Here is a 13,933-nt window from a genome sequence, read left to right on the forward strand (position 1 = left end):
CTCTGCTGTGGGGAAAGGGCAAATCACCCTAAAATTCCTTCCTTCCTGATTCTTTTCCATCACCTGCAACACTCTTGTATACAACCCATAGTCTGGTTATGGAAAAAGAATAGACACCTGCTGGTTTCGATCCAGAGTTCTGTGAGCAGAACTCCGCTCGTGCGACTCTTCCTGATTCCTACAGCTCCCAGTGCTTCCAGCAAAGTTGCTCCCGGACAGTGTGGGAGGTGGTGGGGAGGAAAGTGTGCCCGCTGGATCTCAGCCCCTTCCACAATCACAGAAGAGACACTCTCAGAACAACTCCTGTTCTTCCTGTGATATAGTTGCATTCTTCTTCTTTTGTTCAAATCAATAGTTATTTTGCTATAAACATTTGCAATGGGAGCAGGTCAATTGTTTTCAGGGGCCTACTTCCTGCTATCGACCAGCCCCCCCCCCCAATGCCAGACTGCAAACCACCTTGAGCACAGAGGGGGTGTCCCAAAGCAGTTTGTGATACTGCAAGGGGATACGACTGGTCAAAGGAAGCAAAGTCAGAAATCCCACAGGGCATGCACATTGCATTTCTGTATTTTATGGTCCTGTAAATCACGATGGACCTGTGTTTAGCTGTGCGAAGAGGTATATAAATATAATTAACTAATTCAGGAGTGCTTAAAAAAACAAAAAGCCTTCAACTTTTAAATGACTACTGTATCATAAGCATCGATAAATCTCTGCCCCACTCTCAGCTTCTTGAAAGCATAATAAATATAGGAAGAGAAGATTAGGAGTTCTAGAGATGCAAAGAGCTGCTTGGTAAACTCTCAGTACAGAAAAACGAACAAACAATATAGATCAATATGACATAGTGCCCTTAAATGGATAAATGCTTACATTTACCAGAAAATTCTAAGATTTTAGAAGGATCTTTTTTAAAAAAATAATGCTGCACATACAAACACATTACTGTCTGCTTTAGAAACTTTTCAGGGAAATATGCTTCTATTCTCTTTCTCTGTAGAGGAAGATTAAATCATCTGCTTGAAACAAACTTCTTATGAGATTCATTTAGGAAAGCTATGAAGATGCATTACTGAATTTTAGTGTTGGAGAATGTTAAAAAGTAACCTGTAGTAATAGATATTACTTTGAAATGACATTATTTGGGAAATGATTAATGGCAACCAATGTTATTCTTAGCTTCAAATCAACTATGACAAGCACCTTGGCAATTTGATAATTCACATTCTTCAAGCAAGAAACCTTGTTCCCCGTGACAACAACGGCTATTCGGACCCGTTTGTCAAAGTTTATCTTCTGCCAGGAAGAGGGTAAGTGGAGGGGTGATTTCAACAACTAACAGCTGTTAACACAACAGGTTTCCCATTGTTGACCTTCAAGAGATCCATTTCTTATCAACTAATCTGAACACTCATGTGGGCTTCCGTGTCACCCTCTGCAAACTACAGCAAGGCTGGTGGGCAAATTGTATTTTAGGAAAGCTTGTTCACCCACAGTTTGCTCATCTTCTCAGGAAGTTGCCTTAAGCTCAGTCTGACCATTGGTCCGTCTGACTCAGTGTTGTGTACACAACAGCAGCTCTCCAAGATTTCGGGCAGGAATCTCTCCCAACCCGTAGAGGTTTTTGTTGATTAAGGCATATATAAACCTTGTCAAATAATTAAATGAACACTACCTGGAGTTGACTAACACACCACAAATTACATGCCCTCTTAAACAATCCAGTAGTAAAATCAGCAGCAACTAGGCCCTTGACAACCTCCTCCTAACAACAAAGGGACACGGCAAAGGGATGGTATCCGCAATATACAAAATACTACTCCAAAATCCCACAAACCCCCTAGATGTAATCAAAAAACAATGGGAGGACAACATAGGCTATGAGATTAACCCCATTCAGTGGACCAGAATGTGGTCTAAACCTCCCTTTAAATCCATTATCAACGAAAAGGAAAGAACTCACTCTGAAACTCACTTACAGGTGGTAAAATATGTCAAAAAACAACAACACGACCTGGAGTTGCAAGGGATTGAACCTGGGCCTTTTACATGTAAGCATGTTAATTTTCTCCTAGAGAAGCCCATGGGAACATGGCTGGAAAACCGGAAAACATTTAAATATAGTCAGGACTGTGAAGGAAAAGACATAACAAATATTTCAGAAATTTTATGTTAGATGTATCTTCCATATTTAGTTGTCACTAATGATTATATCCCAGTTGAAGAAATGCTCAAATGTGTTACCAGATGATTTGAATGAACTCACCAGCCCCGTTCAAACATAAAGTTAAACTGTGATTTAGCATATGAGGATGAGCAAGAATAAACCTTGGGCTTAAGCAGTACCCTAAGGAAGTTTAGATCTTCTGTTTGTGGTTTTCAGGAAACCACAGCTTCCCATTATGTCTGAATATGGTGCATTGTGGCTTGTCCAAGCCATAGTTAGTTAATTCAAAGTAGGATCAAACCATGGTTTAATATTATGGTTTGTAAACTCTTCATGGTTCGAACAAACTACAGTTCTCCATATTTAGACATTACTGGAATCTACCATTTGTACCAGGAATTAAAGCTTTGAGCTTCCTCCACTCTTGTGTAAAGAGAGGAAAGAGAAAAGGGACAGAGGGATACTCTGGCTTCTCCTCAGATCGAGAAAAGGGACAGAGGGAGCCCAAGGATTGTACCTGCTTGTCCATTTAATGTTACAATGATGCTTTAGTCTTATGTCTGAACCATCTAGTCTGATAGTAACTGTCAGGGAATCAGGAGCAGGAGCACTGGGGAGAGAGGATTGGGAGAGCGAAGGGGAAGAATCCGAGGGCAGCGTAGGGGAGTATGACAGTGGCCCGAGAGATTCCATGAGCTTCTCCAGCGAATCAGAAGATTCCCAGAAGGGGGCGCCGATGGTCAGGGCAAGGGGATTCCCAGGGGGGACGCACCAGAAACAAGGAGCCAGAGGGGAACCCCAAAGCAGCAGTGGAGGATCGGGACCAGTTTCCCCACCAGAGCGTAGTGGGGGGGAAGAGTCACATGTGTCAGGGCCAGCGTCTCCTCCAGTGGGGAGAGGAGATGAGTCAGGGCTGACCACGCCTCCAACGGAGGGGAGGTCAGTTGCAGCTAGCCCCCCCGAAGGGGGAAGCAGTGACAGCAGCAGCAGTGGAACGGTCAGGAGGAAAGCTGCTGGCTGGGCGCGCGCGCCAAGTTCAAATGTGCAGGCGCGCGGAACAGCAGGAGACCCGGATGGGGAACCAGCTCCTAAAGCCCGCCGGAGAGAGGGAGAAGGCTCAGGGGAATCAGCGGGAGAAGAGGCTAGAAAGGGCGGAACCCCGGCGGGCAGGCGGACCCAGAGGAGGAAGGAGCAGAGGAGAAGGTGGAGCAAGGCTAGAATCTTAAATTGGTGTCAAGGGGGAGGAGACTCAGACGGAGCATCAGTGGTCTGACACTTGAGACGTGGGGCTGCGCGCTGCGGCTCTGGAAGTGAAACTGAACTTCAATAAAGACTTTTATACTTAACAACGAAGCAGCGTTGGTCCTTTGTGAGCTGGGACCTAGGGTAGCTCTGACAGTAACTATCTCCGATTACTGTTCCATGTTAAACTGCCTAGAGTAGTTAATGTTTCTACTTCTCATAATATATACACCCATCATTTCTTGTTTGCATAAAATGCTCTAAATAGCTTCTCTCCCCTGGTTCTCTCTTCTTCTACTTCCTGTTTGTTCCCATCATTCTTCAACACATTGTTGCCCTGGGGCCTTGCAGCCAAGTCATGGTAGTCCAGAATGCAAGGTAAAGTACATTATTATTCACTGATTCTCTAATTATTCTAAGCATGAAATACGTAATATCCTGGGCAAGCAACTATAGTTTTCTAGAATTTCAGGGGCCTGTGAAGTAGCTGACATTTGCTCCTCGTGTCTAGTGCAGGTTAAATTTATATAACACACAATTGTTATAGAAACAAGCAACAAGCAATTGTTCCAGTAGCTTCATGGTTCAGTGGGTGGGGAGTGGAACCAGTAGTTTAATTGTTATTTTAAGGATTGGAGATGGTGACTCTTCTTTTGATACGTGAGGAAGTAGTGATCTGAGGTCTTATATGTATTTTATTGAAATTTCTGTAGGAGAGAATGCTGAAAAAAATAGTTAATTATGAATTCACCTGGTGTGGGTTTTTTCCTGCCAAAAAAGTTATCCAAACTTCTTGGGCTTCTTTTGACACGCTGCAGATGTTTCACCTGAGAATAAAACTCAGAATTTTCTCAAAATGTTACTTTAGGGAAAATCCAATGACAGTCTAGAGGTGGGCAAAACTACCTGTGAAAAATGTTACTAGTCTTGTGGGAGGTTTTCTGTTAGCTTTCATGGACATTTGCTTTTGGTGGAATGAGAGCAGCGCATCTTAAACCCACTTTTTCTGATATGAATATTGTTCAATGCATACAGTTCTCTTTAATTACCAGTCACTGCAATCCATTATATACTTGTTACCAGATGTAAAAAGTCTGCCTAGCGAGGAGTTCTCACTTTAAAATTGTACAGTGCCTTAAACATAGCTTTTAATTCTCTCTGGGATTTGCTTGATATTTCCTTGTTCCTGCTTTTAATATATTCATCTCACTGCTAATTAAATTATGCTTCTTTAAGGCTGATAGTGGTTGTAATGTCATACGCTACATTTGAAGAGACACTGGTTGCATTGGGGACACCATTTGGCTGCAATTGCCAACCGTATAAATCCGGTGTGGTGCCAGCAGCATACCACTGCAAATGCTTCTTTTTTCTGCTCTCTGCACAATAATGACATGCTCTTAAAGAGAATGCTATTTCTGGAGCAGAGCTGTTTTATCAGAATTCACTGTTTTTGGCAAATGAAGGAAGAGAAGTCAGCTTTAGAACTATGAAATATTTCCAATGCTAATCTTAAAGTGAGAGCTGGACCATAAAGAAGGCTGATTGCCAAAGAATTGATGCTTTTGAATTATGGTGCTGGAGGAGACTCTTGAGAGTCCCATGGACTGCAAGAAGATCAAACCTCTCCATTCTTAAGGAAATTAGCCCTGAGTGCTCACTGGAAGGACAGATCCTGAAGCTGAGGCTCCAATACTTTGGCCACCTCATGAGAAGAGAAGACTCCCTGGAAAAGACCCTGATGTTGGGAAAGATGGAGGGCACAAGGAGAAGGGGACGACAGAGGACGAGATGGTTGGATAGTGTTCTCGAAGCTACCAGCATGAGTTTGACCAAACTGCGGGAGGCAGTGGAAGACAGGAGTGCCTGGCGTGCTCTGCTCCATGGGGTCATGAAGAGTCGGACACAACTAAACAACTAAACAACAACAACAAATCTTAAAGGGCAGTCGTGTGAAAACAATGAAGTTCTGTAAAAGATATGTAGCGTCTCTCTTAAAATCTGACTATGGTGATTCTGGGGCAGTGAAGTGGTGGATCTGTAACCATTCAGCTTTCCTCAAAATGATATCTGATTAGATTATGTGATAGTGAAATGCAGCATGTGGTCTGGAACCATCATATTGTGATGGAAAAGGATGCCATCAGTTTTGTAGTCTCAGCCTTCAGAAAACACAACACAATAAAATACATTGTAAATCAAATAAGTCATCAAAACCTCTGAAATGCCCTATAGAAAAAGGAGCTTCGAAGCCTGCTTTAAAGGATCAATATTAAATTAGTGTTTCTATCATTAACAGGATGGAGCTTGCATCAGAGCTTCCCTTTCATGTTTTTTAGGGATAACTCTCCTATGATTAAAGATGAGAAAATAATACAGAGAATTAAACCCATCTCAGCTTGATCGCCGCAAGGAAGTTGTTCAAGAAAACCAATACATCACTATTTTCTCTTACAATGAGAAAGGCTGTTGTAAACAAACAGGAGCAATTTGTAAATGCAACCAAGATATTTGTGTTCTTGTCAGTCACAGGCAACAGAGGTTGGGAGGTTTCTTAGTAGACAGGCTGCAAATTCAAAAGTTTTATTTTAAAGGCTGAATTGGGAGATTGTTCAGCAGAAGATTATCATTTACAGCAGATCAACCGGCATTATTCTGTGCCAGCCTGAATGATTGGTTTATTTATTTTTATCAGTTGCACTGAAATTGTTTCTGCCTTGGAGCAGGTGGAGACAAGTATAAGTAATGACATGTTTTGTTCCTTTGTTCCACTTCAGTGTCGAGAACAAGAGGAGGACTAAATATGTGCAGAAAAGCTTGAATCCTGAATGGAACCAGACAGTCATTTATAAAAATATATCCATGGAGCAGGTATGTGACTGTAAGAGATATCGCATTGCAGGTGTGGTCTAATTCTGCTCCTGACTGTTCTCTAATGATGCCCTACACTTCTAAGAGTCTGTCTGTACTAAACTATTTCAACTTTGCCTGCCAGACTCCCCTGACCATATGAACTTTCCTGATTTCCGTTGCTTAAAAGAAGCATCCCAGCCTTTGCTGCTATCCCCACCCTCATCTCAGATCTATTTGCATAGCTAGCCATTAACATGCCTCTCTATAAAGGGAAAAGCTCTCTGCCAGCCACTGGCAGTTCAGGCCCTATGAGTGTGTAAATGAAATTTAGATTCTTTTCCCCAAGGTGCATCACTTTACACTTACTTACATTGAGTTGCATTTCTCATTTTACTGCCCATTCGCTCCCTTTGAAGAGGTTTATTTGGAGCTCTTCAAAATCTCATTTTGTTTTAAGCTCTCTGAACAATTAGATGCTCTCAACAAACTTTGTTACCTCACTGCTCACCCATAATGCTAAATCATTTATGATCAAGTTAAAAAAACACAGGTACCTTGGGAAATTCTGCTTTCTACATCTCTCCGTTGGCAGAAGACTCCACTAACTGTAATCTCTGCTTCCTATTTCTGAACTAGTTACTGATCCCCAATAAATGTCTCCTCCTGTTCCATGACTGCTAGGCTTGCTCAGGAGTCTTTGGTGAGATACTCTGTCAAAAGCTTTTTGAAAGTCTAAGTGCATAATGTCCACTGAATCATCTCCTATCTGTACACTTGCTGACACTCGCAAAAAAAACTGCTATAGGTTATGTAATAGACAGGACTTAGCCTTCCAGAAGCCATGCTGGTGCTGCTTCAGCAAGACTTGTTCTTACGTGCTTGGTAATTTTATCTCTAACATTTTCCCCCACCAGTTTTCCTGCAATAGATGTTAAGCCAATTGGCCTGCAATTTCTGATTTTAAAATGCACTTTGTTTCCATGTTGGTGTTTTAGCTCCCTCCCTAGACCATGTAAAAGTGGTTTGCACCCGACAGTGGTTATGGTTCAATGACAGAAGTGAAAGGCTGATTTCTTGGATTTCTGTCCTACCCAGCACAATGTGAATGTGCCTAATAATTGGTTCAGTAATAGCTTATTGTGTGGAGGAAAATGTCAATGTATTACGGCTCCAAGTTTTTAATTAATTTAATGGTTAGATTAGTCAACAAAGGTTCTACTGATTAATCAGTGGGGACAAATTCTAATTAGTGAAACAAAGCAAGCATACTTTTTATTTTGGAGCCATCTGCTCTAGTTCTGGTGTGTTACCTGCAAGAGGTAATGAAAAAGAAAATACTGAGATGGCCTTCTAATGAGTGGTCATGTTCCAATTTGTAAATGATCTCATGATACTTTCCATATTTCATGAAGCCATCTGTGCTGAAAGTTTGGTAATATACAAATTTATTTAAATATGGAGGCTTAATGAATAGAAAGAGAAACAATTTAAACTTTCTAAATTGCTTCAGAGCCCTGAAATTTACCCATAGTTCTTGATTAAAAGGTGTATGGTGTGGTTTTAGTTGGAGGAAGCTGTCAAAAGTTGGGGTTTGAAGCCAATCTAATTTCTGTTGAGGTGATAAACTTACAGCTGGACTTTACCTGCCACTTCAGACTGCAGGTGTCAGCTCACAGGACTGGATGCTTCTCTATACCCACAACAGCAAAAGCAAACAAACAAACCTTCTACATAGGAAACTAAAGGAGAAGGGTTCAAATTTAGCCTTCTCTATATTTTGAGGTGGTGGATAGTCAAGTCATGTGAGCTGCTATCTGTGGTCTGAATAAGGGATGTAAGGAAGCAGCGATTTCTGCCCCATCCTGTGTTCATTGCAACCAGCCCTGTTTCTTTTCAGCAGTACACTTTCTACATCTCCATCCAGACCAAGGTGAGGTCAGAGCTGAAGGACACATCTGAGCAGGCAGCAACACATGGAGTACAGAGCCAGGCCAATGACGAGGGTGGCCTGGAGAGACTTCCAAGGGCCAGATAGAGAAGTCTGAGGAGTCACATTTGGCTCCCAGACTTGAGGGTCACCACCCCTGAACTCCTGGTTTCTTTCCCCATCCTTTGTGCCCACCTACTGTTGGATAAAACTAGGACCTGGCTTGCTCCAGGAGCCAGAACGAGGGACAGTGTGGAGTTTGGGCAGCTACAGACCCTTCCTGTGCCTTGGACTGTTCAAAGAGACTTTTGGTATAGGTCAGAGGTGGGAAACCTGTGGCCCTCCAGAGATTGCTGGACTCTGACTTCTATTAGCTCCAGCCCATGTTACAAGACTTCCCCGTTTGTGCAGATTTCTAGGCAGGTGGCAAAAGTGTAGTACGATTTCCCTCACCATTTCACAGGACATTAGTGATGGCTGGTTCACCAAATATTATGTGCAACGTGTTAAGTTACCTCTTGGCAAACAGCTGGCTGCATGGACCCATCATTTTGTTTGACCTGGTATAGCTTGAGGTACTGGGGCGTCCAAGACGTCTCATCTTTAGTCTATTGAATAGTTGTGTATATGGATGGGAACATCTGAGACATTTCTTGAAGCCGTGTTTGTGCAAAGACTGAATCCCAATTGCTACCTTTTTGGCATATACTATATTATGCAGGTTCGCTTTGAATGTGCACAGCCTTCTGAGGAAACTCTGAGGCTTAATAGCTGTTGATATGCTTGTCCTCAAACCTAAGATAAAGGAGGAGGGAGAAGATCTGAAAAGCACTCTTTGAAATTATTCAGCCATGTCTCACTGTGAATACCAATGCATTTTGACTTTGCCCAGAACACAGTAAAATCTACTCACTGGTGCTGAGCACTGAGGGAAGACATATAGATGCTATCAACTTTTTAAAAGTCACACTGTGGGCTTTGTATTGGGAGCACAGCCAAGCTGGGCAAAATAACTCCTCCAAGCTTGCATAGAACCTCAGCCGAGCTCATCTGTCTTGATATCAACTTTCAGCTTTACCCAAAATGAATTTTCTGAGTTCAAGGTTGATGGGAGGACAATAATTGCCTGGCTGTCATATTGAAAAAGAACGGGGGGTGCCGGCAGATGGCAACAAGCAAAGCATGCTTTATGGATTCGGTGCCAGATTCATGAAGGGGATTGAAATTAATTATCTTTTGATATTAACTGCAGCTAAAGAAGAAGACCCTGGAAGTTACTGTCTGGGACTATGACAGATTCTCCTCCAATGACTTCCTGGGTGAGGTAAGTATCCCTTATTTCTTGCTTCACTGCCTTCCCTCGCCTGACATAGTAGTCAACTAAGAGTAGACTCATATGATGGATTTTTCATCCAGATGAGTAATTCTGATGTTCCTTGGATGCATGTTTCTGTGGAGAAAGGTGGGAAATCGCAGATATAACTAGCAGCAATGGCTATGGCATTTCTCCAGATGCTGCCATTGTGGGAATTGATGCTGACTCGACTCAGTTCAGACATCATGATAAACCATAGTTAAGGAAGCTTACCTATGGTATGGTGGTGTGGTGTCTGAATTAACAAACTATGGTCTGTGACTGGCCGGGAAACAAACTATGGTTTCATGTGGTTTTGCAAATCATGGTTTGCGCTAACCCTGGTTTAATTGACAAACTATGGTTGCAACTACCATTCCTCTTCCAGAGGCTGCTGCGCCAAGAGAAAAGCTCTTGGAGTGCATCCACACCACAAATATAAATCACTCATAAAGCACTTTTGCTGTTTTAGCATTCACAGGAGAAGAACCTTGGGCACTGGGAGTTTATTGAGGACTACAGGACTTTCAATCTCCAAGGCTGAAGTTTGTGGTGTGGATGCATGTTTTGTAGTTGCCTCAAAATAGGAATATGTCTTTTTACTTACGGTATTCTGTAAAACGCCATGTACAATAATATTGATGATGACGACAACAGATACGGAAACATTAGGAAGAAAGGAGCTATTGAAATTATTTTAGCCCTCAGCCTTTTTTGCTTTTGCTTTAAAGGTCTCTGTTATTATATAGCATGTCGCATATAATTCTGGGAGTCTGTTTAGTGTTCTCCACTGTTTCGACTGGTAAACTCTTGAGCTAACGCGCACGTTAGCCAGATCAGAATCAGACATTGTAAGGTGTTCAATAACAAAATAATTTGCTCTCTGTATCCTCACATAGGTATTAATTGAGCTTTCTAGTGCCTCTCAGTTGGACAATACTCCCCGGTGGTACATTCTGAAGGAGCAGAGTGAAAGCATTGACCATGGAAAATCCCACTCTGGACAGAACAGCCAGCAGTCCCCCAAACCGTCTGTCATCAAAAGCAGAAGTCACGGGATTTTCCCTGACCCATCAAAGGGTAGGAAATATTATATCTGTGTGTGCTATAACTGTGTGGGTTATAACTTTTTTACAACTTCATGTTCCCAAGTAGCTTAGTTAGATTAACTTTTGCCTAAAAACAAAGAAATGATCTTTCATTTCTGAATCTTTTTGGGGGGGAGTCACCCCAAAATCTATAAATCAGTTTTTGCATATGTAACTGTATAATGTATTATGTGATATACACAACATGTATTATAATAGAGGAAAAACAGAACTTGCAATTCTTCTAATACTTGTATAATCTTTTGTACATTATACATCGCTTCTTATTGCTTAGAATAAATAGAGGTTGAAGTTTGTCTTTGTCTCCCACATGTCTTTGATAACCATGATATTTCCCCTGCAGATATGCAAGTGCCCACCATTGAGAAGTCCCACAGCAGTCCAGGAAGCTCCAAATCTTCCTCTGAAGGACACCTGCGCTCTCATGGGCCTTCGCGGAGCCAAAGCAAAACCAGCGTCACTCAAACGCACCTTGAAGATGCTGGGGCAGCCATCGCCGCTGCTGAAGCAGCTGTCCAACAGCTCCGCCTTCAACCAAGTAAAAGACGCAAATAAAATTCCTCAGCATGGCAGCTTAATGTTCAACTGTTGCCTTCCTCCCCGCCCCCCTCCTTCGCTTCCCACCCCCCAAACTCTTTCCCGGCTGGGCTTTTCTTTCTGCTCTTAGCACAATGTGTGTTCCACCTGTTCAGTGTTCTCTCCGTGTGTGTCTGTGTGTAGATCCATATAAATATAATAATTCCTCCTATTTAGAAGTCCTCTTTTATTTGCATAGAATGCAGTAGAACTGGCTGTTTCTCTACTGGGGTCTCAATTTGTCCACTGTCTGTCCACATTTTGTGGTAAAATTCTGCTGTGTGCTGTTGCTTTGGTGCCACTAAATGCCTCAACCATAATTCAAACTTCATAGACTTGGTTTCCAGCCTCCTAAGTAAGATCCTGCGGTTTAGCAAGGAACACAGATTGCTAACATTAGGAAGCAAATGAGAAAGAGACATATTGGGCAATGTCATCCTTTGCAGCTCAAAGACCTCAAGAATGTCATAAGACTTTCCTGGAAAAAGGTCGCTCAGTGCTGATAAATGTTGACAGTTTTAATCTTTGGACAGGATTATTTGAAGCAACAGATGTTTTCTTAGGTCAATAGCATTTTTGTGGAGCACAAAAGTTAACATACAGATAATTACTGAGGAAATATTGGTAACGTTAACAGCCATATCATTAGCTCTGCTAGAGTGACATTATATAGGGGTGGGTTTGAATTTGTTGTTGGTCTTAGTCTGCAGTGAGGTTGTACAATTACAACTTTTACATACCCCCTTCCCGTCACAGAATTACAGGTTGAGGCTTTAGTCACCTGCAAATTAATATAATCCAACTGTAGCGTCATTGTGTTTGTCTCCATGATTATTTGGTGTGCCATATAATCAACATTGCATATTGCAGAAAGCAGAAAATATATTTCCCTCCATCTTCTTCATTGTTGTTAATGAAAAAGAAACAGCCAGTTTAATTACCCTTTAATGCTGTGCATGTGGTGTCTCTTTGGTCTCTGAAGACACTTTGCCTATTTAAATCCAGAAGAGAAAACCCCCCACTTGTGTTTGCATGACTAACATTTAAGCTGGTTCCATCTGAGGATACATACTCTGGGTTTCCATTCCACCTACACTGCCACAGCAGCACATAAAAGCGGTCAGTCTAATCATGCAAGGAAGCAGCACAGACACAGCATAGCAGGAGTCCTCCCCATTCAAAGAACTCAGTCTGACAATCTGCCTTCACCAGCCAGTGACAACAAAGACCAAAGCCAACTAGCCCTCAGGAAAGTGATGTCTGATGGACCGGCCAAGCCTGAAGGAGGTGAGCCCAAAGACATGGCCAAAAAGTCAGCCTTAACCAAATGCCTTCTTGCCATGCCTGCTAATTCATCCTTACACGTTGAACTTATCTCTCCAGCCCTCTCTGCGGTATTCAGGTTGGGTTGAAAAACCCTAGGCCCATCTTACAGCTCATGTGCAAACCCCATTTTGAAAGATTGTGCTGAGTCCAAATTATAGAATGTTCTGAGACAGGGAAGCAGCTCCAGCAGCACACAAAAACGGGGCTAACTGGCTACTAAATGGCATGCGTTTAACATAAATTGCTTAAGCATGATTCAACCATTCTTTTTATTTGAGTAAAGACTAGCATGGCACACTGGGATTTCAACTTGGACACAGCATTGGTTTTCGTTATCATTTGTACATCTAGTGTGTTTTCACCTGTGAAAGTTCACAGCGAAGAAGAAGAAGAAGAAGAAGAAGAAGAAGAAGAAGAAGAAGAAGAAGAAGAGGAGATGATGTTCCTATTGACATGACACATAAAGCTATATCTACATTCAAAAGTCTTCTAGTTTGCCTCAGAAGGAGTCATGGTCCTTTCCATAGATTTTGGAGTATTTTTAGGACAAAACTGCTCCTTGGGTGCCGAGGATAGAGACTGCTGCTCAATGGATGGAGGTTCCTCGACGGCAGTCCTGGCATGAAGAGAGATCTGCAAATTGTAGGAGCCATCCCTTACCAGGACTGCCCTCTAGGAACCCCAGGAATAGAAATTCACAGTAAGAATTTCCATATCTCTCACGTTCATTTCTCTGAGAACCATTTCAGACATAGGAAGGAGAAGAAGCCCTGTTACATACTCCCTTAGCTCCTCTCAATCATGACTGAAAGGGAGGTTTTACATCTCCTTACCCCAGGAATGGAATGATCTCTCTGAAATAGGAGATACACAATTCACCGTTGGACCTGACAGGGAAATTTGGGTGACGAAAACATGACCAGAGTTTAAACTAGGGAGTGGGCATAGCTGCTCCCGCCTCAGCCTTCTTGTGCTGATCAGGAGGGGCTGAAGGAGACTTGTCAGTGCAGTCAAGTGATCATGCCTGCAAGTACCCCTGGAGCCATTATCAAGGTTCCTGGTGGTCAGGAAGCTTGTGTGCCCAGCCCAATGTGTTTACAAGGCCTCTTCAGACCTTTCTACTCAACATGAGAAGTTCAGGGGTGCGGTGTGTGTGCCCAGCTTGTGTGGGGACATTGTGTATGTGCCTACTCCCCCTCCCCAGTTTAAGCCCTCATGTATTCTCCTGAACACATGAAAAAGGCTGTGGTGATCCACTGAACCACATTCAATCTTTCTCCCACTGGTGGCTCCTATGGTGTGGCTGCAGTCCCCTTGGGGGACTGGAATGGTTATGGGAGTCTAGTCTTAGTTTCAAGCTTAAGCAGTGCATTCAA

At 42.5% G+C, this 13,933-nt stretch overlaps 1 protein-coding gene and 1 long non-coding RNA gene across 4 annotated transcripts in view; one reads left to right on the plus strand and one right to left on the minus strand.

Moving 5' to 3' along the window:
* PCLO (piccolo presynaptic cytomatrix protein) overlaps positions 1-13,933 on the plus strand; it is a gene marked incomplete at its 5' end in the record, with an annotated part of 240,339 nt that overhangs the window by 190,858 nt on the left and 35,548 nt on the right. For 2 of the 3 annotated variants that reach the window (XR_014548608.1, XM_083615376.1), the window contains 6 exons: positions 1,183-1,313; positions 3,764-3,790; positions 6,190-6,283; positions 9,445-9,516; positions 10,446-10,626; positions 10,999-11,193. Coding sequence is in view for 2 of the 3 variants with exons in the window: in XM_083615376.1 (XP_083471502.1) it covers positions 1,183-1,313; positions 3,764-3,790; positions 6,190-6,283; positions 9,445-9,516; positions 10,446-10,626; positions 10,999-11,193 (700 nt within the window). Of the gene's footprint in view, positions 1-1,182; positions 1,314-3,763; positions 3,791-6,189; positions 6,284-9,444; positions 9,517-10,445; positions 10,627-10,998; positions 11,194-12,335; positions 12,519-13,933 lie in introns of those variants that run through there. The other variant, XM_083615377.1, reaches the window with a different exon arrangement.
* LOC310763617 overlaps positions 1-13,933 on the minus strand; it is a 288,221-nt gene that overhangs the window by 146,898 nt on the left and 127,390 nt on the right. Inside the window, exon 2 of the long non-coding RNA XR_014548724.1 lies at positions 1,841-1,919. This is a non-coding gene — a long non-coding RNA (uncharacterized lncRNA). The remainder of the gene's footprint in view (positions 1-1,840; positions 1,920-13,933) is intronic.

Source organism: Podarcis filfolensis (assembly GCF_964270895.1).
Source record: "Podarcis filfolensis genome assembly, chromosome: 5".
Classification (NCBI taxonomy): domain Eukaryota; kingdom Metazoa; phylum Chordata; class Lepidosauria; order Squamata; family Lacertidae; genus Podarcis; species Podarcis filfolensis.